This window comes from Balaenoptera physalus (assembly GCF_965194825.1).
Source record: "Balaenoptera physalus genome assembly, chromosome: 3".
In the NCBI taxonomy this organism is placed as follows: domain Eukaryota; kingdom Metazoa; phylum Chordata; class Mammalia; order Artiodactyla; family Balaenopteridae; genus Balaenoptera; species Balaenoptera physalus.
Genome location: NC_138890.1, coordinates 121,122,306 through 121,149,553, shown reverse-complemented (window position 1 = coordinate 121,149,553; position 27,248 = coordinate 121,122,306). Strand labels below are relative to the sequence as shown.

Here is a 27,248-nt window from a genome sequence, read left to right as displayed (position 1 = left end):
TGTGGATATTTTTGCTTATTGAAAAATGAAGCTATTTTGGTCCTTCCTTTTTAACCACTGCGCCACCAGGGAAGCCATTGGTCCTTCCTTTTTAAGGCTGGCTGCCAACCCGGGACCTGGAGACGTGCAGGCTGCCATCTGCCTCGCCCCAGCTGTTCCTGACCCGCCATCCGTCTCCAACCAGGGACACTTGGTATCTGCCAGGTCAGTTAAGCCACGGATGAAAGATGCCTGAGGCCAAGGTACAGCGTGGATGACTCTGTTGGCAACACACAGCCTGTCACACAACCTTAACTTCCTCTCATTAGTGGGTGGCACGCCACTCTCCATGGCAACACAGAGAGCTGTATTCTGAGAAAAACAGACCTTCTCATGGAGCTCTGCCACAATCTTTTCTTATTGTATGACAAGTAATTCAGCATTCCCCACATTTTTGCTAACAACCAAAAGGCTACCTTTTAAAAAGTGTATATTCTTAAAATAGAATATGTTATATAGACATTAGAAATTTCTATCACTTATCCTTAGGAATGACCATTTAGGTTGCAGATTAAATTATCAGTTCAAATTACTGACGCTCTAATAGTAAAAGGAGCAAGTTTAATTTCATGCATCTCTTAACTGCCACAGTCCCAAAATGATTTGAAAGTCTAAATAAGCCTTTAAAAATGCAATTTGCAAACATCCTCAGTGAAAAAGGAATTTTTATGGCTTGGGTTTGAATTCTATTAATGCAGTAATCCAATACTAATACAGCCACTGTTAAAGCTTGTTATAAACCATGAAAATAACAGCTTTTACTGATGCCACAATTTCACTGATGACATGCAGTTTTATCTCCTGAAAGGGAGACACAGAGCCTGACTCAGGGCTCACGTGTCTGCATGTGGGCAGCACACATCAACCTGGAGAGTCCTGAGCTCAGAACTACTGACTAGGTGGTCCAGAAAAGACACGCTCTCCAAAAAATAATAAATGAAAATTCTAGATAAACTCACTATACAATAACATAGACCTCAAGCGGACAGATCACAAAAAGAGACCTACTGTGGAGAAAAAGCTAAGATCATGGTTCTTAGGAAACAAACAACAACTCACAGACTATAAGAAATATAAGGGATTTCCTCTTATCCCTTAATTTTAATTTCCTCCTGCTTTACCACACTCTAGACTGTACTTTCCATGGAATTCCTTCTGCCTCAGTTTTCCTAAAAATAATTGTAGCCCCATCTGAAATCCTTATCGATATTACCTTGCACTGGGGAAGCACTGTCTTGGTCTTTCTAGCACTGCTCCACTGTTCACATTCATCCTCATGGCTTCCCTTCTCAGCGCAGGACAGGCAGTGGCTTACACACACACACTCTATGTTGGGTCTGCTCAGTTAATCTCCATGCCTTAGTCTCCACGTCAGTAAAATCAAGATGCAAACTGCATTCTTAGCAACACTATAAACTGATAGTAAGGCAAAGGTAAGGAATCTTTTTTCTTCAAAAGCCAATGAGAGGGCATGTGGGTAAGAAGCAGAAATCAATCCTTTGGCAAGGAAAAAAAAATTGGTCACTCAATTCCTTTTAAAACTAAAGTGGGACGTATAAAAACTCTTTTTAACAAATGTTAAGCATGAATCAGCAGTCAACTTTTCACGCTCACCAATCACTGAGCGGCCTCTTCCTCTTAGCTGCCGTTACCTGTGCTGTGCTCTTACCTTTATCTTCTGTGCCACCAAACCTCTGCTGTTACTGCAGGGGGAACACTGTGGCTTCTCCCCTCGCCAACCTGGGGCTGGAGTCGGGAGCGGGGTGATGATACCAAACTCGAGCAGCGGTGTTCCTACCCGACACCCTCCCAGCACCAGTCTCCTGATGGACGGCATCTCAGGGCCTGTCCGAATCTCACTTCTCGCCAAACCTCTTCCTGCTCCAGTGGGGAGACAAGACACTGGCTGTATCTAAGTTCTCATTTGGATAACAGAACACATATCAACCATATGCCTGTCTTACTCTATGAGGTCTAACCTAAAATAAAAGAAAGCCTTCTTTGTACGAAGAAAAACAAAGAACTAGAAAACTTCAAAAGGCCTGGGGTAAGAAGCAGGAATAAGACTAAGCAAAAGGCCTTCGTGGTGAGGTTTATAACATTTTTTTGCTGCATGAACTCGCGGGCAGTCTGATGGCACCTTCTCGAATAATGTTTTAAATGCACAGGATAACAAAGGAGACCAATTATAGTGAAATAGAATTATCAAAACATTAAAAAATCCTTGAGATATGGTCACATGTGCTTCTCCATTAATGTACGAGACAACACTAGCCAGCAGTAGTTTAATTATAAATGCAGTTTCTAAGCAGTGATGAGCATAATTTGTCAAGATAGCTGCAACAAATGTAATGAGATATAAAAAAAAAAATCAATGATTTTTATTGGTGAGAAAGGCACAGACGCTGCTAACAGTACTGTGATCTGTTGCCTATATTCACGATTGAAGGCAATGCTAAATACTGAGAGGTGAGTGAAAATAAAAATGTAATTTTATTCTCATCGAAGTTCACAGAACCCCCTGAATTCTTTCCACCACCCCGATACACAAAGCAGCTGGAGGCACAGCTTTTCTGGCTGAAGCAGAAGCAGAGGGCTGGTGGCAGGACCGTCTGGCCTCTCCCTCACATCCTATTCCTCCCCAAGCCACGAACCGGAGGCCCCTTGAGGAACCAGCTCGAGGGCTTCTTGGAAGACAGTTTGCAAACCACTCATAAAGTGATCTGTTGTTCAGCCTGCTGAGAGTATCCCTGCAATAGCGTGCCTGTGCCTATTTTCCTAACCTCCCAGCCATATCTATACACAGTTTATGAAGTCCCTGGCTCACGTCCTTCTTATCTTGCTTTATTTATTTTTTATTTGTTTTTTTTATTCTCTTATTTTAATCATGTTTTATTTTGTTACAGCCCAACAGTTCTTAGCAGGCTTTGCTCTCTTATTTCTTAGCTTTCATATTTTGCTTATTTTACTTCAATTTAGCCTTTTTACTGTTGTAATCACTTTTACTCTTGGTTTGCTGTAGAGTATTATCAGGTTTTTAAAGAAAATTTCTTTATTGTCAACCTATATGATTATAGGTATTATAATGCTGATGCCCCCAAACTTTTAAACCTGTGTACTTCAGGAGATTCAAAGGCTGAGAGTCTTTCCTGGAATGAGAGGATGACAACACACTGGCATGTGCTGGAAGCACCCTGAACTGCTTACTTGTTCACCTGACTCAACGGCAGATGCTCAGCTAGCTCTCCACTGATCACTCAACGTTTCCAAACTTCTTCGGCTCTAATAGCCTTTACATAATCACTGGGGAGATCTGATCACTAGAAGATGAGAGGATTTGGCGATTACATTCTGCTTGCAGAGCCTGGTCTCTACAGACTGAGGCAGGGAAAGATTTGCGCCACTGACAGAGGTGGCAGCCAAAGTCCTGTTGTGGGCCTTCCCCTCAAAGACAGTACTGCCTGGGGAATGAGAAATTCTCCAGGCAGGCCAGCAAGAAGCTATTAGTTGCAGGATTAATGAATTGCTCCTATATTTCTGTATCTTACACCTGTGATTGTAAGTTTACTCCGAGATGTCTAAAGTCATCCCATGTGGAAATGTTAGGCATTGCAACCATGAACGCTGAAGACCTAACTGGTGGAAATCCCAGAGGCCCTTGGTGTCCTCAGGATTAACATTCTTGATTTCAATTAAAGCAGGGAAACCCCAAGAGTTCATAACTTAACCTGTAATTCTGCTGAGGCATTACTATGTTTTGTATATCCTCTAAGGCTGGAAAGCAGGAGTTGATACTTGGCTGATGAACGAATACTGGCCAGCCTCCATCATCTACCCCGATGCAGCTTTATGGTGCTGTATTTGGTCTCACACACATACAACAGTAATCTCATGAAGTCATAAAAACGTTTCTTTCTTAAAAAAAAAAAAATCTCAGAAAAAGAGAGCTAATTTTCTTGGCAATGGAAGGGAGGAGAAAGAACGGAAATAAAGAGTGATAAGTCATGGTTAGAACACTAGTTTTGATTAAGCAAAGGATGGGGAATGTCAAATTAAACAATGCCTCAGATTTAAGATGGACAAGAGTCTTCTATATGACCTATATGAAAACAGGGAGATTTTATGAAACTTTCAATAAGACTCCAGGCCTCACAAAACTGGACATGATATGAAGAATTAATCACAGAATGTCTTTCGGTAGGACTTAAATTTCTCAGTTAAACTTCAATGCATGAAGACAGGGAGAGTGTCTAACTTTTTCATCACTATATGCCCAGCACCTTGGACAAATTCTGGGCACACAATAGGTGCTCAGTAAATACATACTGAATATTGAATTGCTGAAATCAATGATATGCTACAGAGGTACAAGTAAATTTGGGACATATTTCTTCTAAGACTACAGCACTGTGTCCTACAGGATGGAATTCTAAAAAATAGTTCCTATTTATAAATTGGAACTATTTTCTGCATTTTCCCATGAACAAAGCAAACAAAGGTGCCAGCCCAAATACACCTTTCACCGCTGGCAAAAATAACTACCAAAGGAGCCTTACGGTGCCAAAGAACCACTAAAGGAAGGCAGGGCTTGCTCCCATCAAGGAATCCATTTATGTTTATCTTAATGAAGGGTAGGAGGGCACTTGCAATTATGATTTCAGCACCTAGAATTTAAACTTAGGACACTGTTAAAGACAATCTTAGATTTAAAATAATTTTTTTTTAAGGTTTGGAATCTTACCTACTTGAGATTTGTATTTAAACAGAAAACACCAAAACAATGGTAGACTCTACCCAATTCAGGAAGAAAAAAAAGAAGCCTTATTACTAGTTAGCAATATCACATACAAGAAAATTGGATATGTTTTCCCTAATATAAAGAAAGCTTTAAAAAAATATATACCCAGATGGAAATAACTGAAAACTCTCTTGATCAAAACAGAGTTAAGGGACTTCCCTGATGGCGCAGTGGATAAGACTCCACACTCCCAGTGCAGGGGGCCCAGGTTCAATCCCTGGTCAGGGAACTAGATCCCACATGCATGCCGCAACTAAGAGTTTGCATGGCACAACTAAGGAGCTCACGTGCACAACTAAGGAGCTGGTGAGTCACAACTAAAGAGCCTGCCTGCAGCAACTAAGGAGCTGGCAAGCCGCAACTAAGGAGTCCACGAGCCGCAACTAAGGAGCTCACCTGCCGCAACTAAATAAATAAATAAATATTTTAAAAAAAAAACAAAAAAACCAAAGATCGAATGGGAAATTCTAACACAATGTTTACTGGAAACATTTTAAATTTCAGTCTGAGTCTTTTTTTGCAGCCTAGGAATTGGAACAAATCATAAATCTGGTTTTTAAAATCACAATAACCAATCACAATAAAAAGTTAGTTGTAAGGTATCATTTTGACAGGTATTTGATAGATGAAAAATCAACTATAAGAATAAATCATAATCTATTTGATCAATCCTTTATTTAATGAACTTTAGGTTATTCCAGTTCTTACTGCTATAGACGGTGCTGTACTGAACATACTTCTTTGTACACAGGGGTGAGTGTAGCTGTAGTTCAGTGGGATTGTTCCCAGTTGTGAGAAAGAATGAAGTAAATGTAGTAATGTAGAAAAAGTTTTAAAATACAGTGTTAATTGAAAATAGGAGCTGAACAGTACTTAAAGAGTGTGTTTCCACCTAAATAAAAAGGGAGGAAAAAGATAAACAGACATATATTTTTTTTCTCCTATCAGACTCACAAAAATCCAGAAGTGTGAAAATACCTCTGTTGGTCAAGCTGTAGAAACAGGTCTCTTTCATGCACTGCTGGTGGGAATGTAAATTGGTAAGACCCCAGTGGAAAGCGATTTGGCAACAGCTATTGAAATTAAATATGTATATGTATATATATATACATGTGTATTATTATATTTACATATGTATTAAATATACATACTTATGAGAACTATGTGCAAAATTACCTATGTAAAAGGTTATTAATTATTGCATTGTGCATCATACAAAAAGAGAGCACAAACAACCTAAAGGCCCTACAATAGGGAACTGGTTTAAATAATATATTCATAGTATGGAATATGATACAGTTATAAAAAATGTCTAATCTCTCTATACACTGATATGGAAAGATCTCCAAAGCACAAACTTAAAAAGCAAGGAGCTGAACATTATATACAGTACTTACCACCTTTTGTGTTAAAAAAAGGATGTGAAACAAGAGAATATATAGTCAAATGAAATGGAAAACTTACTTGTACAGGTAATACTCTGCATGGTCTATCTCTTCTCGAGATGAAATGTTGTCCACAAACTAAAAGACGAAAAAAGAAACCTTTGGTTGAATATAAATTACGCCATGTATTGAGCCTAAGTCACACACTGACCTTAAAAATAAAACACCCATTTTTTTTAGAACAGTGTTCATGTAGTGTGCTTCCATCCTCAAAACCACCCTATGTTAATGCCAACAAAGAATCTACAATGGCGTCTCTTTTTCTATATGTAGAACAACCTTGGTTAGAAAAACTGTTTAAAAACTAAATGTTAACCTTGCTCAGAACAAGAGAGAGCTCCTCTTAGTGTATTTATAATTAGTCACTGGTATTTCCCATTATCTTTAAACCCTGATATTTTCTCTATGTTCCAAACTCCAAATACATGGGAACACATAGTTGAAAGGATGAAGACTCTAGTGGCTGAAAAAACATGGCCCAAGAGAGGAAAAATCTAAATTTAGAGAACTCAGTCTTATAACCATTTTTCCTATCTGATTTGGTTCTGCTACAGACCAGTCAACCTGTGATTCTTCTACCAGCAAAGTCTCCCCTCGAACCACAAACTCCTTCAGTGTGCTCAACTCTAAACCAGAGGAACAAACAGAAAAGACTCTTCTAAGGAGGAATTCTACTCTAAAGTAAAGACTCAGAGGCAAAAAGCATGAAGTAGGAGATAATGGATGTAGTGAATATAATTAAAACCTCGGGAAGAGGGAGAGAAAAGTAAAGAGGGGGAGACTTAATGGATCTCCCCCTTTTTAGGACTTATGGACTTGGTTTAGAAATCTCATTAAGGGGCAGATAAAATATGGTTCAAACACAGGACCTGAACTTGAGAACTAGCTCTCCTGACTGCATGCTGTGTGGCATAAACAGACGGCACGGCCCCTCTGGAACTTAGTTGCTCCCTCTGCATAAACAGAATAAAGGCACCTGCACTGAAGAGGACGAGGCTCCAACGAGAAAGTGTACGTGAAAGCTCTTTAAACTCTGAAGCGCTGCCTAAACAAACACCAGGCATTATGGCATACAGAGATTTTATACATCATGTAAGGGATGAACCAGTGGTCTTTCAGTTCCCCTCCAATATGAAAATGGTAAGTCTATAAAATTTAGGTTATAACCTAGCTAAACGGTTCCCCTACTAAAAGGAAAATATCAAGGAGCAGAAAGAAAGGACTCAGACTAAAAATGGTTTCTCTACTTTTCTTCTCCTAGATTTAAGTCTCTTGAATTTTATGGTGCCATTAATTTCTACAAAGAGCTTTCACATCTAAGATCTCAATTTAGCGTCACATCAGTCCTATGAGGAAAATACTATTGTCCCCATACTGAGTATGAGGAAATTGAGAGGGGCCCACTTGCCCAATGTCATAAAGCAAATTCATTAAGACAAGATAAGATCTATTTAAGGGAGGCAACAGAAAAGAACTTCAATGTCCCAGAGATCTGGGTTTGAAGCCCAATTTTTCCACCTATGAACTGTGTGAACTTGGGAAAGTCATCAAGCATCCTGAGTCTTGCATGCAAAATGGAGATAGCAATGCTTACCTCATATGGCCGCTATGAGAATAGCAAGATAATGTATGTTAAGAAACTAGTACAACAAGGTGATCAGTAATGGTTACTCTCAAGTCCTATTCCTGACTCCTAGTCTAATATTATTCTCCCATCCATTGCTCTGTAGCAGTTTAACATTAATATCCATTCTTTTACAGACTTTCTCAACTACCAAAATTACTTCCAATATTAACAAGTAAATACTATCACTTTGAAGGGTATATCAACTTAAAAAAAAAAAATCATGATACCAAATCCTGGAAAAATTAAAATAAACCAGATACACAACAGTAATCACTGACACCGGAGTCTGGTAAATTTATTACCTTTTATTTCAGTCAAAGAAATTTGCTACTTCATCATAAAATATCTATTAGCAACTACAAAAACATACCATACTCTGGAAAAATATATCCTATGAAAGATAGTCTCTATTTACAGAGCCTCATGTATATAAAGTGGCTTTCTTGCCTTCTTTCTCTTTCTTTATATTTAAGTTTTCTTACCCGTGATATTGTTAAAGAACTAACGGGCAGCTTTCTCTCATATGTTTTATCCATTAAAGATGCCAGATCAGCTGTGAAGACAAAGAAGAAAAAAGAACCTTGTCAAATATACATATTTCTTAAGAAAAATGTAACAGATACAACTCCTGCCAGCTGGCTGTCAACATTATGAAGTCAGTATTAAAACAGATGCTCTTTCTTGCTCTTTTTTGAAATTATTTTTGTATAAATTAAAGAGGATAGAGAAATATTAGTATAATTTTTTAAAGAATTTACTTGATGCAGAAAGGATTATTTTAAAAGTCCTAGCACAGATTTAGCTTTAAAAAACGGATCAGTACAATATCTCTGGAAGGAGACACAAGAAAGTGTTATGACTGACCGATTCCAGGGAAAGGAGGGCCAAGATGGTAGGGCGGCAAGAAAAGGAAACTCTTCATTGCTTACACATTTATTCCTTTTGCATTTTGAACCAGGTAAATATATTAGCTGTTCAAAAATGTTTTAAGTTGGAACTTATTAAATTACTTTTATACATTCCCTGAACGAATCACAGGGGCCAGGCATTCTGGTTATAAGGAATGATTTTCAGCCTGAACTATTCCTATTCTGATTCCTTTTACCAGAACATCCGTACAAATACTTGGTATTCCTGAGATTACACTGTTATCTCAGAGTCTAAAAAGCTCTGGAATAACAGGCAACATACTCCTCAAAATAATTATTTCATACCTTCTCATTGCTTCTAGAACTTACAACGTGTGTCTTTCCCCGTCTCTGCTGACTTTCACTCTCAGCTCATGATTTTGTGTCTTATTTCCCTAAGTATAAAATAGAAGCAATCATGGGAACTTTATCCTCCTACCATCAGGTCTACCAGGCTACCAGCATCTGTATCCATATACCCTTCCTCCTATTTTTTTTTTAAACAAAGGATGAACTTTATTAAACAAACAAAAAACAAAAATGACAAAAATTTCCTCTGACCTCCTATCTCCCTCCAGCTACTTCTCCTTTGCTCTGCTCCCATCAGCAGCAAGACTCCAAAACAGAGTCAGCCCCAATACAACTGCCACCACTTCCTTAGTTCCATCCTCCCGTGAACTGACTCAAATCACATTTTGGTTTCCATCACTCTACTGACACCAAAGGCCACCTCTACTTTGTTAAATCCAGTGGTTAATTCTTCATCCTCATCGTACCTCTCCTCTCACTAACAATTAATAGAGTTGAGCATTCTGTTCTTCATGAAATGCTCTTTTCTCTCTTTTTGGGTTCCTTTGCAAGGTCTCCTCTTCTTGACTTCTTGATGTTGACATGCCCTAAGTCTGAGGAGCAGACTCTTCACCATCTGCTCGGTCTCTGGGTATCTCCTTCTCTCCCTCCCAGAGCTTTAATCATCATCTACAGACTACTGACTCCACACATATATGCCTACCCTGACTTCTTCTTGTGACTCCAAACTTGTATTTCCAACTACATGGGTGACATCTCTATGTGGGTGTCTAATAGGTCTCTTAACATTACATGTCCTCTTAATTCTCTAACCTTCCACTCCAAACCTGCTTTTCTCCAAACCTTTCCCATCTCAGTAAATGGCCCCTAAGTTAACTGGCTTACTCAGGCCAAAAACTAAGGCGTCATCCCTGATCCCATTCTTTCTCACTCTCTGTAACCATATGTCAGCAAATCATATACGCTCTAGATCTGAAATATAAATATGTATATATAAATAAATCAGATCCTGTCATTTTCTTTTCTCAACCAGCCAATAGCTACCTATCACACTTGGAATAAAATCCAAAATATTTTCTATGATCTATAAATGCCTATATATGCTGGTCTGTGTTTGGTTTTTTGTTTTTTCTCTTTTACACTTAGAAGTAAAAACCATGAAGGACTTAATTCACTGATATATTCTCAGTTCCTAGAAAAGTTCTATAAAAGGCACTCAATAAATATCTAAAGAAATAAATAAAAGGAATAAAGCAAGGGAGGGAGAGAGGGAGGGGAGAAAGACAGGGAGGAAGGAAAAAGAAATGCAGTTATCTCTTGGTGTCCACATAGGATTGGTTCCAGAACCCACTGTGGATACCAAAATCCACAGATGCTCAAGTTCCATAGCTGGCTCTCCGCATCCGCGGATTCAACCAACTGCATCATGTAGTGCTGTGTGGAAAAAAATCCACATATAAGTGGACCCACAAAGTTCAAATCCATATTGTTCATGGGTCAACTCTAACTGGAGTTCCAAGGTTTTTTTTACTCCCTGGTGGAAGAAATTAGTATTAAGCAAAACGGCAACAGGTAATCAATTGACAAGTATTTGTTAAAGACCTATTGCTGTGCACTTAACCAGTATTTTTCTCTTTTCTTTCTCTGGGATAATGCTCTCAATGACTCAGTAGCTACCAGGGGAAAGGAACTTTGCAAAACCACTAAAACCTGATATGATGTAAAAGTAATTACTTTTCTTATGACTATCTTAAAGGGGTTGGTACCATGTGATTTAAAAATTTTAAAACACAAATACACATATACAAAGAAGTCCCTAAAACCTCTTCATACTAAGGTAAATTAATATTGTTAAATCTAACTGCTCACAGAATGATATTAAACAGCATTCCCATGATACCAAATCTTTATGATCTCTTCATAATAGAGGCTCTTGTGTTGAGATGATAGGCAATATAAAGAATTAACTAACCCTTTACTCAAAATTTAAATTTTAACTAAAAAAATGCAGGATCAGGATCTACTGGCCTAATTAAAATGACCTCCATTTCCTCATGGGTTTCATATAGTACACAGCATATAACTAAACACTGGATTGAGCAGGCTTCTGTAGTGTGATAAGTCAAGATTCCATTTTAATCTTTTACACCAAGATATCCTCAGTCCAGTAAAATCGGCTGGGGCCCCAAAAAAGGCAGCACCTTCAGAGCCAGCATCTGATGAATAACATTTGCATATTATAAGTCAGAGAAAGGTTTGGTGCTAAATATAATATGCAACCAATCACCTCACATGATAGCACTAGAGTGATGAATGATGCAGAAAACTGCGCGGAGCAGGGATGGCCATGAAAGCTGGGGCAGCTGCAGCCTGCAGAGGGCCAGCGCCACAGGCTTCTGGACCATGGTTTCAGCAGTCAAAATCACTCTTCATGTTTCAGTGAGGGGCCAGCAGATGCCCAGGTTTTATTCAAAGGGATGTGCCAAAGAAGATGCTTTCTTGCCTGTCACTCAGCTCCCTCAGGAATATACATGGCAGCGGACGGTTGTGGTCAGCAAAGACTGTAAAGGAAAATGGGTCTGAAATTTGAATTCTTCATTAACAAAACTTAAAGCTGTATAGACAATGTGGAAGTATGTCCAGAAAATTAAATGTATAGTAGTATAAAAATGTTCTTTTTGTTTGAAGAAAACAATACCATTGATAATCTAAGGACATAAAGGATTTTCCTGAGGACCCCGCACTATTCGAAGTATAGGAGTGTAATCCTGGTTAAGGATCTGAACCCCTAAGAGGCTTTAAGACTTTAAAATGTCACATTCCTAGGCTTCACACCCAGAGGGCGATTCTAATTCCATAGGTTTGAAGTGAGACCACAGAAACATAAATTTTTAAACAAAAGCCCCAGGAGATTGTGATGTAGCCTGGCAAGCACTCGAGTGAGTTAGTTTGAGAACTACCACAGAGGGAACACAAAAAGGATGTTGCTCCTAAGTTTGAACATGATATTAAACTGAATTCCATCTCAGCAATAAGGTGGACTAAATAGTCTTTAAAAAATTCCCCCCCCCAAAAAAAAAATCCCCCTACTATAAAAACAAAACACCTAAATAAAATGTTAAAAAAAAATTTCAAATATATGACTGAGCTTTCAAGAAGATAGATGTAATTGTCAGCGGCTAAAGGCAGGATGGGAGCACAAACCTTGAGTGTTTAAGGGACTACTAAGGGTAGCAGTCACCTGAGAGCATCTGCAGGTCCGCAGGGACACAGAGCTGTGGTTTTAATGACTTACAGGGAACAGAGGATAGAACCAAGGCCTCTGTAAGGTAGGAAGCCATTTCAGAGATCCTAGGTAAAGCCAGAGCTGCCTAAGGCTACACCTGTAGTGAAGGTGAACTCGAAAGTAATGCACCCTGCAAAGGGAAAACAGCAAGGACATCGTCCCGAGGATTCTAAACCACAAAGTCAGCCCTCACACCTCTGAGGCCCTAATTATACTTCCTATGTCATACAAGATACACCAACTTGAGAACTATGTTTTAAGTGGTTTAAAGAGTTGATTTTACTACATAAAATTGTAGAAAATACATACTAATCTATGATGACAGAAAATATCAGAGGTTTCCTGGGAATGTGGGAAGGCGGGCAGGAAGAAGAGGAAAGGACTACAAAGAAGTAGGAGAACATGTGGGGGGTGGGTGACAGATATGCTTCTTATCTTGATTGTAGTAATGGTTTCATGGACATATACACACGTACATATGTCAAGACTTGTCAAATTGTACACTTTAAATATGTGTGGTATATTCTATGTAAATAATACGTCAACAAAGCTGTAAAAAAGAAATTCGATGAATAAGTTAAAGAGCAGGTAAGACACAGGTGAGGTGAGAATTAGCAACCTGAAAGATCTAAAAGAAATTACAAGAAACTAGAAGACTGCAGCAAAGATAGATAAAAATGAAAAGTATAAAAAAGGAGTTAAGAGATACAGAAAATAGAATAGTAAGGTCTAAAATACATTTAATTGAATTTCCCAAAGAAGTTAATAAAGAGAATGGGGAGAGGTGATACATGATGAGCTAATTGCTAAGCATTTTTTAGAACTGATAAAAGATATCCATTTTCAGATTCAGGAAACACAAAAAATTTCAAGTCAATTAAGTAAAATTAAGCCCACACCATGATACATTACACTTAAACTGAAGAATAAGAGGACTTTAAAAGTAGCCAGAAAGGGCTTCCCTGGTGGCGCAGTGGTTGAGAATCTGCCTGCCAATGCAGGGGACACGGGTTCGGGCCCTGGTCTGGGAAGATCCCACATGCCGTGGAGCAACTGGGCCCGTGAGCCACAACTACTGAGCCTGCGCGTCTGGAGCCTGTGCTCCGCAACAAGAGAGGCCGCGACAGTGAGAGGCCCGCGCACTGCGATGAAAAGTGGCCCCCGCTTCCGGCAACTAGAGAAAGACCTCGCACAGAAACTAAGACCCAACACAGCCAAAAATAAATAAATAAATAAATTTAAAAAATAATCTGTTAAAAAAAAAAAAGGCAAGAACCATATATAAGATTGAGAGAATCACTTAAAATAAATCTCACAAAAAAAAAAAAGTAGCCAGAAAGTAAAGATAGATTACTTACAAAGGAAAAACAACTATACCAACAGGTGTTTTCTCACTGGAAACAACAGAAAACAGTAGAATAACATGTTGGGAGTAAATACAATCAAAATAGAATTACATATCTAGCAAAATTATCTTTTAAGATTAACGGAAAAATAAAGACACTTAAAAACTGAAAGAATTTATTAGCAACAAATACTCACTAAAGGAACTTTTTACAAGTTGTGTTTTTTAGAAGACGTGTTTTTGGAAGAAGGAAGATGATCCTTTAAAGAAGACTTGAAACGCTAGAAAGAATGGTAAGTAAATAAAATTAATTCAGTTTGGGGGGAAGTTGTTTAAAATAATAATGTCTTATGTGTGTATGTGTGTTTTAAAGGATAAAACTTTAATATTAGACAATAACATGGTTGGGGGTTATGTGACTGGACTAAAGGACAGCAGAGTGTGAATAACACTAGAATTTAAGGTAAATATGCATGCTAGAAGTTATGCAGCAACCATCTAAAAGATGTAGATTTAGAATGGTAAAACCCACCATTCTGAAAGAGTAGAAATAGAGGATAGAATTTCTAGAGGGGGAGGAAATGTAAAAAACAAAAACACCACAACCGATCCAAAAGAAGATACAAAAGAAAGAATAAAGAAAGATGGGACAAATCACAAAATATGGTAGAAACAAATCCAAATAAATCAACAATCATAAAATGACAATGTAAATAAACTAAACTTTCCAGTTACAAAGACAACGATTTCCAGATTGGTTTTAAAAATACATAATCCAGCTATATAAACCATATGAACACATGAAGAGTTGAAAATAACTGTATGAAAAATGTACTAAGCAAAAAGTAGCCTAAAGAAAGCTGGTATAGCTATATTAATATCAGACACAATAGATTTAAAGCAAAAAGAATTCATTTTTCAGATTAGGTGGGTCATTACATAATGACCAAAAATTCATTTTTCCAGGAAGATAATTGGTGTGCACCAAAGTAACACAGCTTCAAAGTATATAAAATTCTGAGAAAGAAAATGATAATCTCCTCAATGATCACAAAATCTATAGTAGAGATGTGCTAGGAAAGAAGCCTCTTATAAAGGAGGGTGGTCTCTGGGTCAAAGTTATGATGAGGAAAGTCTCTGAAGGAATGATGGATCCTCTACTGAACCCTGGGAGCTTTAGGTGAGAAATTATTAGATGGTTTCAGTTTTTCATGATTTCTATGTAACTGTACATCACTGTTACCCAGTCAGTCAACACTAAGTTCTTTCTGGGCATATGCGTACCTTACCTAATTTATGTAATTCTTTAAGAACTAGATACAAGTTATTACTGTACTTCCTAGAAGAAGTGATCTGGAAAACACAGGCTGAAACTCTGTTTTTGTTTCAGGGATAGATGACCTATAACATGTATGGAAATAATAGAAGGAATTAGGAAAAATTAACCTAAGAACCATTTGAATATAGATATTTAGCTTCCCTTCTATTTGTCTTTCTGTCACCAGAAGCTTTAAAATAATAAAGAAAAAAATGTCAAGGCAAGCTTCATATACATGTATACTAAGACTAAAGGAGGAGGATGTGCACAGGCCAGACCCATCTCTAGAACTGCCAGCAGACAGTACATATGAAACCTAGTGAATGAATACATGTCACAGACATGCAAATAGAAAGCAGGCCTCAGAAAATCTCCATCAAGTTTCAAGAGCAGGATGTGAAAAACCACTGCAACAAGCCAAAGGCCTCCACAGCTGAAATGACACAGTAAAACTACACCTCAGCTAATAAGTGTCCAGCTAATGAAAGATGACCACAGTGCTCAGTTTCAGCCTCAATGCAAAAAAAAAAAAGAAACAAAAAAGCAGTAACTAAAACTGAAAGGTATCCCTTACTTTATGATTATTTATAAAATGAAAAATCAGAAATAAAATATTTAATTCAGTAGGGCTCAGGAACTAATTCAGTTCAAGTCACCTAGTCCCTTGCCCCTGGCAGGGTAACCCAAGCAAACTTCTCATGGAACGCAGGGAACTTCCCCCATGAGGCCAGCACCCTACCCAGTTCCCCAGAATGGTTTTCTCCTGAATCCTATTCACCGTGGGCCCTAATCTGTAACAGCTGCTAACCGGCTAATGCTGCTAACTTTCACCCTGTATCTCTCCAGTAGATCTGCGTGGCTAATGCAGGAATTTCAGAGACAATGCTTTAATTCAGTGTTTATTTTAACCAAAGGGAAGCCCAGTACAGAAACAGTCTAAAATTGAAATCTTCTGATTTGAGTTGGAAAGCTCAAGAATTCCCAGGGCTCTACAAAGCCTAGCTGGAGAACTATGGCTCTTTCAATAAAATATCAACTGCAATGAATTAAAATGTCTGGAATACTTAAGTCCATGAGTTCATAATATTCGGAAAAAAAAAATTAAAACCCTCACTGATAACCTTTGGAAGATGGTAGGAGGTCAATTTATTATTTTCGAAGCTGCCTCTTCCATACAAACTATAACTCAGGATAACTGAACCGCTGATGAAAGGAAATTCTTTCACAAAAATTTTCTGGGTAATTAATGAGAGAAATGATAGAATTAAAACAGCAACATTTTGCAGCTCCTAATGAAAAAATGGATCTAAGCAATGATCACGAATGGCCTTTAACATCACAGTGACAACCAAATGCTGTGTGTCTCTTGACAACAGTAAACAACACTTCCTATGAAGTACTCATGCCAAAAGAAAAAACAAACAAACAAAAAACCCTGAATCTGATCAAGGCTTCCTCTAATTGCCAGTTTTATAGGACATATGGAAGGTAGAGGAACATGTTAAACACCACCATAAGGATGAAAACAGCAAATCTAGAATGTGGGAAACTACAAGACAAAAGAGAACTGTTTTCTTCAACAAACAGACTGCCAAGACAGAAAGAGAAACCTATAGATTAAAATCATCTCAACATATTACAATGTATGGACTTTATCTGGATCCCATTTCAACAAACTGTAAATTAAAAAGAAATTTATAAGACATTTGAGGAAATGTGAACATTGAGGAAATATTTAATGATGTTAAGGAATTACTGATTTTTAGATATGAGAATGGTATTATAGTTACGTTTTTAAAAAAATCCGTATCTATAGAGATACGTATCAAAATATATATAAAATGATCAGATAACAAGAATTTGTTAAAATGTAATCTGGTGATGAGGTAGGGTTTGATGAAACAAGACTGGCAGGGAATTGAAAACCATTGAAGCTGGGTGACAGACCATGGGGGTTCATTATACTATTCTCTCTACCTTTGTATGTTTCCATAAAAAAGATTTAAAAAGATGCAAAATAAGGGGGGAACATAACCAACTGCGTTGTATGGACCTTATGTGCACAACCATTAAAAAAAATTTACCAGAGTATCAGGGAAATTTGAACACTGACTTGATATTTCACATTTAAATGATTATTAATATTTTAGATGTGATAACGGTATTAAAAAATATCCTTATCTTTTAGAGGTATATACTGAAATATTTATGGGTAAAATGATATACTGTCTGGGATCTGCCTCAAAATCATCCAAAGGATCAGGATGGGGAAATAAGCAGAAGTAGAGATGAAGATTGGCCAGGAGCTGATAATTGTTGAAGCCAGGTGATGGGTAAAGAAGATTCCTCGTACCATTCACTCTACTTTTGTATGTTTTACATTTTCCATTATAAAACATTAAAAAAAATGATAATAACCTACAGTGCTAGAAGTCAGAATAATGGTTACTTTTGAAGAGGGTATTGGGAGCCACAATAAGGGCTTCTGGAGTGGTAGGAACATTCTATTACACAGGTTTGTTTACTTTGTGATAATTCATCAATCTGTACATTATGATTTGCGCACTTTTCAGTATATTATACTGCAATCAAAAAATATTTTTTAAAAGCAAGAGATCCACTACTTCAATGCAAGAGAAGACACTAAGGTAGAATTACAGGTACTACAGCAATCACTAAGAAAGTTTAGTGAGCAGAAAGGCAAGAGGATACTGTACGGCCCTAAGCAAATGCTGGGATCTGGTCTCATTTTTCCCATCTCTTAAGGGAAATAGCAGCTGCCTCGGCCGCTGTTGTGGAGCATTAAACGGAACAGTGTGTGTGAAAGTGCTTAGCACAGACCCGGGGCACACTGCTAGCAGTGAACAAAAGCTGTCTCGACTTTTATGTCAGAGGACGCAGCCTGCATTCATGGCCTGCTTGCCCTCTAGACTGCAACGTACGTATCCTGCACTCGTGGTGTTCATCTAGACCTCCGCAGTAATAAATTACTCTCAGACGGGGAGCTGGGTAGATACCCATCAGCCCTCCCCCAAGGCTCTAAGAGAAAACCACTAATGAGACTGAACAGAGGAGGCACCGCAGCTGTACGACCATCCGAGAGAACCCAGCAGGTCTCCTCCGCAGTATTCGGCATGGAGGCAAAACCACTTCAGACCAGGGAAGCCCACGCCCACGCCCACGCCCAGACACCGTCCCTCCAGAGCCGCGATCCACTCCACCCCACTCCACGCCCTCCAATGGGGTCGCGAGGAGTAAAAGCCTCATATCGCCCCCTCCTCCCTCCCCCAATCAGCAAGCCCGCACCAGATCACAGCGCCCAATCACATTGCTCCACATGCCGAGGACAGCCCTCCGCGCACGCGCGCATAGGGAGGCTTCCCAAGGCCAGCGCCCAAACGCCGGGCTCCACGGGCTGCGCGCGTCTCCGCAGAGGCCACACTGCCACCTACTGCCCGATCATCGGCATGTAGCCCCAGGCGTACTACCTGATTCTCCGGGCCCATAGCCCAGACCAAAGGCTCAGATAAGAATTAGGGAAAACATGCAGTAATATCACGTATGAACGCAAGTTTTAATTACATTCTCTTACACAGCAGAAAAAAAATATTGTCTCTAACAGCCTCTTTTTCTTCCAAGCAGTTTGAGTTTCAAAACCTCATCTCACCTCACAATCTAATGTTTTATATAGGAGTAAAATCAAGGGGCCTAGGGACTTGTTCCTTTCACATATTTCTGGAGCACCTACTATATGTCAGGGTATTACCTGGGGCGGGCATTATCATCCCTAATTTATAGGTATAGGAACCCAGTTAAGGGACATAGTTTCTGAAAGCTGGCAGAGCTGGGGTTCACAGCCAGCTGTCTTCCCCTCCAAGTGCAGACTCTTCACCACATCACACTGCATAATGAAGGTACAAAGTGCTGTAAGAATACAGGATGAGGAAAAATCAACTGACTCGATAGGGACTCAGGATGTGCAGAGAGGATCATTGGCAGGGTGGTATTCAGTACATGGTAGCGGGTACGTACTGCTTTTCTAAGTGCATTAATCTTAACAGAGAGGAGACAGTTACCTCCATGTGATATTTATTCACCGCAGACTATTATGCTCATTCTTTGGCAAACAGCATCTGCTCACTCAGGAATCCATGACAGTTTTCCCTAGGTTTGTCTCCGAGTAACAATACCAAGGCACCAAATATAATGGTCTTGTTTCCTAATTTTCCCGTCATACCTAGGAAAGTGTTAACAATAGCTTATATGAAATTCTTCGTTCTCGTTTCTGCACTTCCATAGCACTTTTCTTATAATTCACACATGGCACATCAGAACAAGCTCTGCAATATCATTAACTGAGCCCATTGTGCTTTCATCACTAGAACAGTGGTTCCCAAAAGGAGTACCAAAAGGCCCTCAAGGGCATTTTAGAATATATAGGAGTATCTTTCTGACTGTCTAAATGACTGCAGGGCATTACTGGCACTTGGTAGAAGACAGGAAAATTACATAACTTGCAATGCCTAGACTGATTGACACATCAAAACACTGTCCCTGTTGGGAGCCAGTGTTTTCAGTATGGAAGGGAGATACAAATATGAACTAGAGGAAGGCAAGGAAGAACTCTGTAGAGATGAACTGGAATTGCAGGTTTCAGAATGATTTTTTCATAATTTGTAAACTATGTACATGTAAGCTTATACGCATGTATGTGCACATATGTATGTTTATGTGTACATGTATACATATTTTTCCTAGCTCTGTCCACTGAATGGGCAAAGAAGCAAAAATTCCATAGTAGCAATGGGGACACCTAGTGCACAGATCTTGGTTTCTAATACCACTCATTCCCTAGTAAAAGGAACCAGTGTTTCTTGGAGAATTTCAGTTGACCCTTGAACAAAACAGGCTTGAACTGTGCAGGTCTACTTATACATGAATTTCTTTCACTAAATGCATACTACAGGATTACATGCATGATCCGCAGTTGGTTGAATGGTGGATGGAACCTTGCCTAGGAAGAAACCACTTACACGGAGGACCAACTATACGTTATATGTGGATTTCTGACTGCGTCGAGGGTGGGCTCCTTTAACCCCCATTGTTTAAGGGCTAACTGTAATTCATTTCAGGGCTAGAGCAAGAAAGGTACAAGTTGGAACACTGAGAGCCAGCCTGAAAGCGCTTCTACTAGCCAAATTTCAGAGAATTGGACTACCAAAATAACTAAGGATGGTAATGAATCATTAAAAGAAAAAAAAAAAAGAGGAATCCATAAGATCATACTGATAATAAACAGAGAAAGAAATGGGAGAAAAAGGGTTCTTGCTTACAGTAAATACTGAGTAATAATTAGTAAATGTGGAGGTATTAATGAATTTGGAAAACCATCATTTTGCAACCATCATAGTAAAGATTGATTCTGCAGATAAAACAGTCAGGCTGCACGGTAACTAACTATATGATAAAAATGAACAAAAAAAAAGAAAGAAAATAATTGTTTACATAATTCAAGGAGACTAACTGTGAAGGCAAAAATGAAATAGAAATTTGCAGAAAAGAAAAAATGATTTTGCCACATGTGAAACAACAGTCTAATTCTTTTTAAGGCTTAAATATGTGCTTATCTGAATTGGATTATCATAAAAGCATCATTTCACATATATCTCATATGAATATATGATGACAAACATGGAGTGACTGGAAACGACACATATAACAGCCCGATAAGTACCTACCAAGGTGACAATCTTCTTTTTCTCTTGCTTCCCATTTGTGGCTGTCCACATATGCTGCAGAAAGCAGGCATCTTTTACCTGAGGAAAAAGACAATTATTTCAACAGGCATGGTTTCACAACAGGTTCAGTTTATACATCTGTTTTATTACACATATCTTTGCCATATTTTCCATTTACTAGATTATTTAAAGATCTATTAGGAAACTGTAACCAATATTACACAGTTTACAATTCAGTTCATGACAACATGCATTCAACCTCTAACAAGCAGAAGATGCAGAAAGCCTGTTAAAATTGCTACCATAACGTTGTGAGTAAAAATGTTGCTAATTTTGTTTCTATTACTTTAGGACTAGGAGCCATTTGCTTCCACTAATGTAGAGCCTAGATGAGCCTTAAAACTCCTTCTTAGAACCCAAAATATTTGCTGAACAGTTGGTTAACTCATTAAAAGACTGCTTTATCATCATTAGTTAGTCCTAAAAAATTTCCATCTGACTTGGATCAGCATATTTACCCTTATTTCACATAAAGCAAAGAGTAACATCTTACCCGGTAGCACAGCACCCTAGTGGTAAATAACAGAAACCTAGTAAGCCAAATCTGGTGTAACCCACAAGATGACATCTGTCACGATGACTGGCATATAGCAATGCTCAATAAACATGAGCTCAAGGAATTAATGAGAAAGAATGAATGGCAACCTAAAATTAAAACCTTTTGAGCTTCAAAGACACCATCAAGAAAGTGAAAGAATAACTCAGAATGGGAGGAAATATTTCCAAAGCATTTATCTGATCAGGGACTTGTACCCAGAATACATAAATAACTCTTTACAACTCAAAATTTAAAAAGACAACCCAGCAGAAAAATGGGCAAAGGATTTAACAGACATTTCTAAAAAAAAGAAAACACACAGATACATACACACACATAAATACACACACACACACACACATATGGCCAACAAGTGCATGGAAAGATGTTTAATATCATTTCCCATTAAGGAAATGCAAAATATATTTAAATACAACTTCACACCCACCTAGGATGGCTATAATCAAAAAGGCAGATAATAACAGCTGTTAAGGTGTAGAGAAACTAGAAACCTCATGTATTGCTGGTGAGAATGTAAAATGGTGCAGCCACATTGGAAAAGTTCAGCAGTTCTGCAAAATGTTAACATGGAGTTACCAGGTAACCCAGCAATTCCACTCCTCGGTATGTACCCAAGAGAAATGAAATCATGTCCACCTAAAAAACTGTATAAAAATGTTTGTAGCAATATTATTCATAATAGCCAAAAGGAAAAATGCAAATATCCATCAATTTATGAATGGCTAAACAAAATAGTATATTCTTATAAAGGAATATTATTCAGCAATAAAAAGAAATTAAGTACTGATACATGCTACAACATGGATGAACCTCAAAAATATTATGCTAAGGAAAAAGAAGCCAGTCACAAAAGACTAAGTATTATATAATTTCATTTATATGAAATGTCCACAATCAGCAAATCTAGAGACAGAAAGCAGCTTATTGGTTGCCTAGATCTGGAGGGTAGACAGGCAGAAAAACCTGGGTGGAAATGGGAAGTGACTGCTAATGAGTAAGGGGGTTTTTTGAAGTGATGAAAATGTCCTAAATTGATTGTGGTGATGGCTGCTGCACAACCCTGTGTATATACAAAAAAAAAAAATTCAACATGAAACTGACTACCTTAAATGGGTGAATTGTATGTGAACTAAATCTAAATAAAGCTGTTTAAAAAAATTGAAAAGGAATGAATGGCAGACTATTACCTGAAGGCCATAGCAGACCATAAACCAAACACAACTAGAAGGCATGGGAGCTGATTAAACACAGTATTTGCATGCTATTGTTATTCTCTATCCATCTCCCAACTAAAACAAATATAAACACGTCTGTGTGTGTTTATACACAAGACCAGTCCCTCCCTTGCCTTCAGCAGAGGATGGGTCAGACCTTTACTAGAATAATATGTCTAAATTTGAAGTCTAAAGCTTAAGCAATGAAGCAATAATATTAAAAGCTGCCAAAGACTGCCTCAAAGGGGAACTAAGATATTTCTTAAAAATAGTAACTATTAAAAAGCGCCTACATTTCAAATGGATTATTTTTTAAAAAATGATTAGATGTTTGGAACTTAGAATACATTTTTCATACAAAAGATGTTATAAATTGTCAGTTACATTCCTAGATCTGTCAAGAAGGATGAACAAAATGCAATGGCATTGATGGCATTACATTAGGTGTGTAGCTGCACATCAGGTCAGGAGTGAGCAGACCTGAGATTTAGTTTGAGTTTTACCAGCTGGTAGAAAACTTCAGACCCTGCAGTTGTAAGTGAAGGAACTGGCCGGGTGATATTTAAGGTCTCTGCATGCTCTAACAGTCTGACATAGAACCAAAACAATCAGTTCAGATAACCCATTCATAATTTACTGCAGCATTTCTATGCAAACTGAATTCCAATTTCTAAAACCACGCAGATCTCTCCTTTCTGTGGGAAACAAGGGCAGCCCTATTCTACGTGAGCATGAGCTCAGGAGAGGGCTGTTAACCTATATACTCCAGGATACCAGTGACTTAAATATTCTGTATTTGTTGTTATTACATTCTCTTACTTATTCTCTATTTCTTCTCCTAGCATATGTTTTATTCTAGCATAAGAAATCAGCCCTCCTTGCTCTAAAGTCAGAAAAGACAATTATCTAGAATTATGTTCATGAGTTTTGAACTGGGAGACAAAAAGCAGAGGAGGTGATGGTGGGGAAAGACAAGAGTGCCAGAATGCTGTGTGCAGTTGTTCAAGGGGATCACATGACCGAAAACAAAATTAGAACTGGTAAATTTACAAACGATAAGCCCAGTAACTTTCATATATATATGAACTTTTAAATGTTTGCTTTATAAGAAAGTAACCAGTAATCATTTTCCATCTCCACTGAGGATACAATGAAAGGAAATAGGTATAAGGATAAAGAATTTAAATTTGGCAAGTGGAAAATCTTCCTAATAGAAACCAATGACAAACATAGGAATGAGTTACCAAGTGGGGTAGGCAGAATAATGTCCCCCCCCAAAAGATGTCCATGTCCTAGTCCCCAGAACCTGTGAATATTAGGGTACATGAGAAAGGGGGATTAAGGTGACAGATGGAATTAAGATCAGCACATCAGCTGATCTTAAAGTGAGAAGAATGTCTTGGGTTGTCCAGGTGGGCTCAGGGTTTGTTTGTTTGTTTGTTTGGCCACACTGCACAGCATGTGGGATCTTAGTTCCCTAACCAGGGATCAAACCCGAGCCCCCTGCACTGGAAGAGCAGAGTCTTAACGACTGGACTGCCAGGGAAGTCCAGGTGGGCTCAATATAATCACAGGTCCTTAAAAAGTGGAAGAGGGAGACAGGTTGTTAGTGTGATGCATGAAAGACAGAGTTATATAAGAAGGACCTGACTTGCCACTGCTCGCTTTGAAGATGTTTGAGAAAGGGACCGTGGCCAAAGAATGCAGGTGGTCTCTAGAAGATGGAAAAGGCTAGGGAAACAGATTCACCCCTAGAGATTCCTAAAGGGAACACACCCCTTGCAACACCTTGATTTTAGCACAAAAAGACTCTGTATCAGACTTCTGACCTATAGAATAGTAAGGTAATAAATCTACGTTGTTTTAAGCCACCAAATTTGTGGTAATTTGTTACAGCAGCAATAGGAAATTACTACACCTTCAGATAGACATTCCATTATCTGTAAACCTTTTAAAGTAGGATATTCATCTTTCTGAGATACTTTTAAATGACATCATTTAAAGTTTTTCCCATTTCTGTATGGTAGTTGAGGGGTCTGTATATTAACGTAAAAACCAAAGAATTTCTATGAAGCCAGACAGGACATTAAGTGGACAATGGCAAAATGGAAAATCTAGATCACCTTCTCAAACCTTAATGTGCATATGAATCTTGATAAAATGCAGATTCTGATCAGTAGGTCTGGGGTGGGAACAGAGATTCTGCACTTCTAAAAGTTCCCAGGTAATGATGATGATGTTGACCCTCAGATAACATTGAAGTAACAAGGGGATAGGATGTTATCAGCCTCACAAGTTTAGATCTCTGAGCCCGTTTAATCCCACTCTGAATACGCCACCCAAGAGCATATATAAACCCTTCTTGAACCTGCTAACCCTTCAGCCAGTCAACTTTAGGAGCAACAATATTCTAAGATAACTATCCACTAAAAAGCAAATATTTCCCCTGCTTAATTCTGAAAAGATACCTCCATGGACCAGAATTTCAAAGTTTAGTAAATACTTATTTATTAAAAACGTATTTATTTTATAGTTAATTTGGCCTTTGGTAAAACGTCTCCAAACATGTTTTCCATCCAAAGGGAAGCAGTGTGATTGTGAACACAGATAGGCTTTAGAGTCAAAAAGTCTAAGTGTGAATCCTAGCCTTGCTGTAAAAAATTTTATAAAAATGTGGGCAAGTTACACCAGGTCTCCGAGCCTCTTTCTTCATATGTAAAACAGGGAAATACTGTACCATAATTTAAATAAGGGCATATATTAAGTACCTAGCCTAATGTCCACTATGTAGTAAGTGCCCAAAAAGTTTCCCTCTCTAGCCTCTTCATATACTGAAGTCACTTTTTCGGTTCATCTCAATAAATCTTTCTTTCACCCTCCTGATCACTTTAGTTGCCCTTATCCATTATGTTGTAGGGAGAATCAGTGGAAGCACCGAAGTATTCCAAATACTGATTTGTCCTGAGTTTGTACAAATTTTTTCCTCTTTTATCTGGTAATGGTTCAAGATGTTTTGATGACTTAAAGCTCCTTATCAGCATTCTCAAACCCCCAGTGGTCCATAATGTACTATCCTACATACTTATATCACTTGCCTTATACCCTTCAGTTCCTGATTTCAAGACTCCTTTCATCTGTGGTCTAACCCCGTGCTTGTGCAATATAACTTTCTGTAATGAAGGAGATGTTCAATTCTCAACTGTTCAATACAGTAGCCACTAGCCACAGATGTCTACTGAGCACTTAAAATGTAGCTGATGTGACTAAAGAACAGAATTTTTAAATTTAAACTAATTTAAATAGCCATGTGTAGCTCCCGGCTACTACAATGGAACAGCACAGGTGTAACCTATCATGAGCTCACCATTTCAAACTACGATCAAAATGCTAACTGGAAATTCTCTCAATTCACCTGTATCTAATTTCCATTCCCTTGTTAGTATGACTGCCCCAGAATATCCTAAGCAACTATGATACTTTCCCTGATAGACAATCCAAGGTCTTGTTTAAATTGAAAAGCATTTACTAACAACCATAAGTAAACAAGCTAGTAAATAGCTACAACAGTTAATTCTTACTGAGGCGCCAAGTACTGTGCAGACCACTTTACCTAATGTGTGGCATGAAACATTTTCATTAGCTAGGTCAATCAGTTAATTCTCAGAAAACTTCTGGTGGCCAACTATAAGGTTTCACGTTGATATTTAAAGGCGTGTGGGCAAAACTGTGTGTGTTGCTTTTTAACAGGGGCTAGAGGAGGTATGTTGGAAAGAGGAGATAATAGGCATTGGAAAAATCAATTGTGATCACTGTATTTTAATCATATAATCAGATACATCTGTCAGGATTTAGCTTCTGTAAATTAAAAAAGTTTTTCCCAATGTCTTCATCAGCAGGTCCTTTAAACAGGCTTTGAGTGAGCCGTCATTCATTCGGATATCAAAGTACTTTAAAAGTAACTATTAGCATTTATTGTCTGAACGGAAAACTTGGGCAAAGAAAGGTCAATCAAAAGTTGCGCCCAAGGTCATCAGGCAAACTGAGATTAGTACTGAGAAATTCCTTCACCAAGTGAAAACCAAGGGTCTGGCCACACGTCAGGTGTTGAGGAGAACGTTTATGACGCCCCTCTACGGAAACTCAACAGAGAGAGAAATTTCACAGCGCCAGAGGGAACACATTTGGGCTTTTCACGGGCAGCAAAGAGAGGACCACCCTCACATACAAACCCGGCAAACATACGCAAAAGCTCTCATGCCAGGACTTCCTCTGCTCTTCACACCTTTGGATAGGCAGACACTATTATTTTAGGGAAAGAGATGGGTCATAGACCTTACCTCCCCTCTCTGTGCTACCAAACACCTCCAGGGGTTTCTCTAGCAACTAGATCCCAGAAGCATTTCCTCTCCCCTTAAAAGCCCACTGCTCCCTTTACTCAAGGAACAGAGTTCTCAGGGGCCTAATGAGGCAGCCCCACGAAGATAGCAGCCACCAACCTGTCAGGGAGAGCTGAGGCAGCGACACTTTCCGCGCCCAGAGGATCCCGCGCCGTACCACGTGGGCCGCCATCTTGGAGCATACCAAAGGGCTGGCCGGTCGGGG

General features: G+C 38.6%; 1 protein-coding gene and 1 long non-coding RNA gene across 2 annotated transcripts in view; one reads left to right on the top strand and one right to left on the bottom strand.

The window, feature by feature from the left end:
* MRPS27 (mitochondrial ribosomal protein S27) overlaps nt 1–27,230 on the bottom strand; it is a 90,225-nt gene extending 62,995 nt beyond the window's left edge. The window contains exons 1-4 of the mRNA XM_082457394.1: nt 27,143–27,230; nt 20,814–20,891; nt 8,392–8,462; nt 6,302–6,360 (exon numbers count right to left, since the gene is read on the bottom strand). Coding sequence (XP_082313520.1) covers nt 6,302–6,360; nt 8,392–8,462; nt 20,814–20,891; nt 27,143–27,215 — 281 coding nt within the window. The 5' untranslated portion in view covers nt 27,216–27,230. The remainder of the gene's footprint in view (nt 1–6,301; nt 6,361–8,391; nt 8,463–20,813; nt 20,892–27,142) is intronic.
* LOC309658619 overlaps nt 1–27,248 on the top strand; it is a 473,127-nt gene that overhangs the window by 370,469 nt on the left and 75,410 nt on the right. The window lies entirely within an intron of this gene.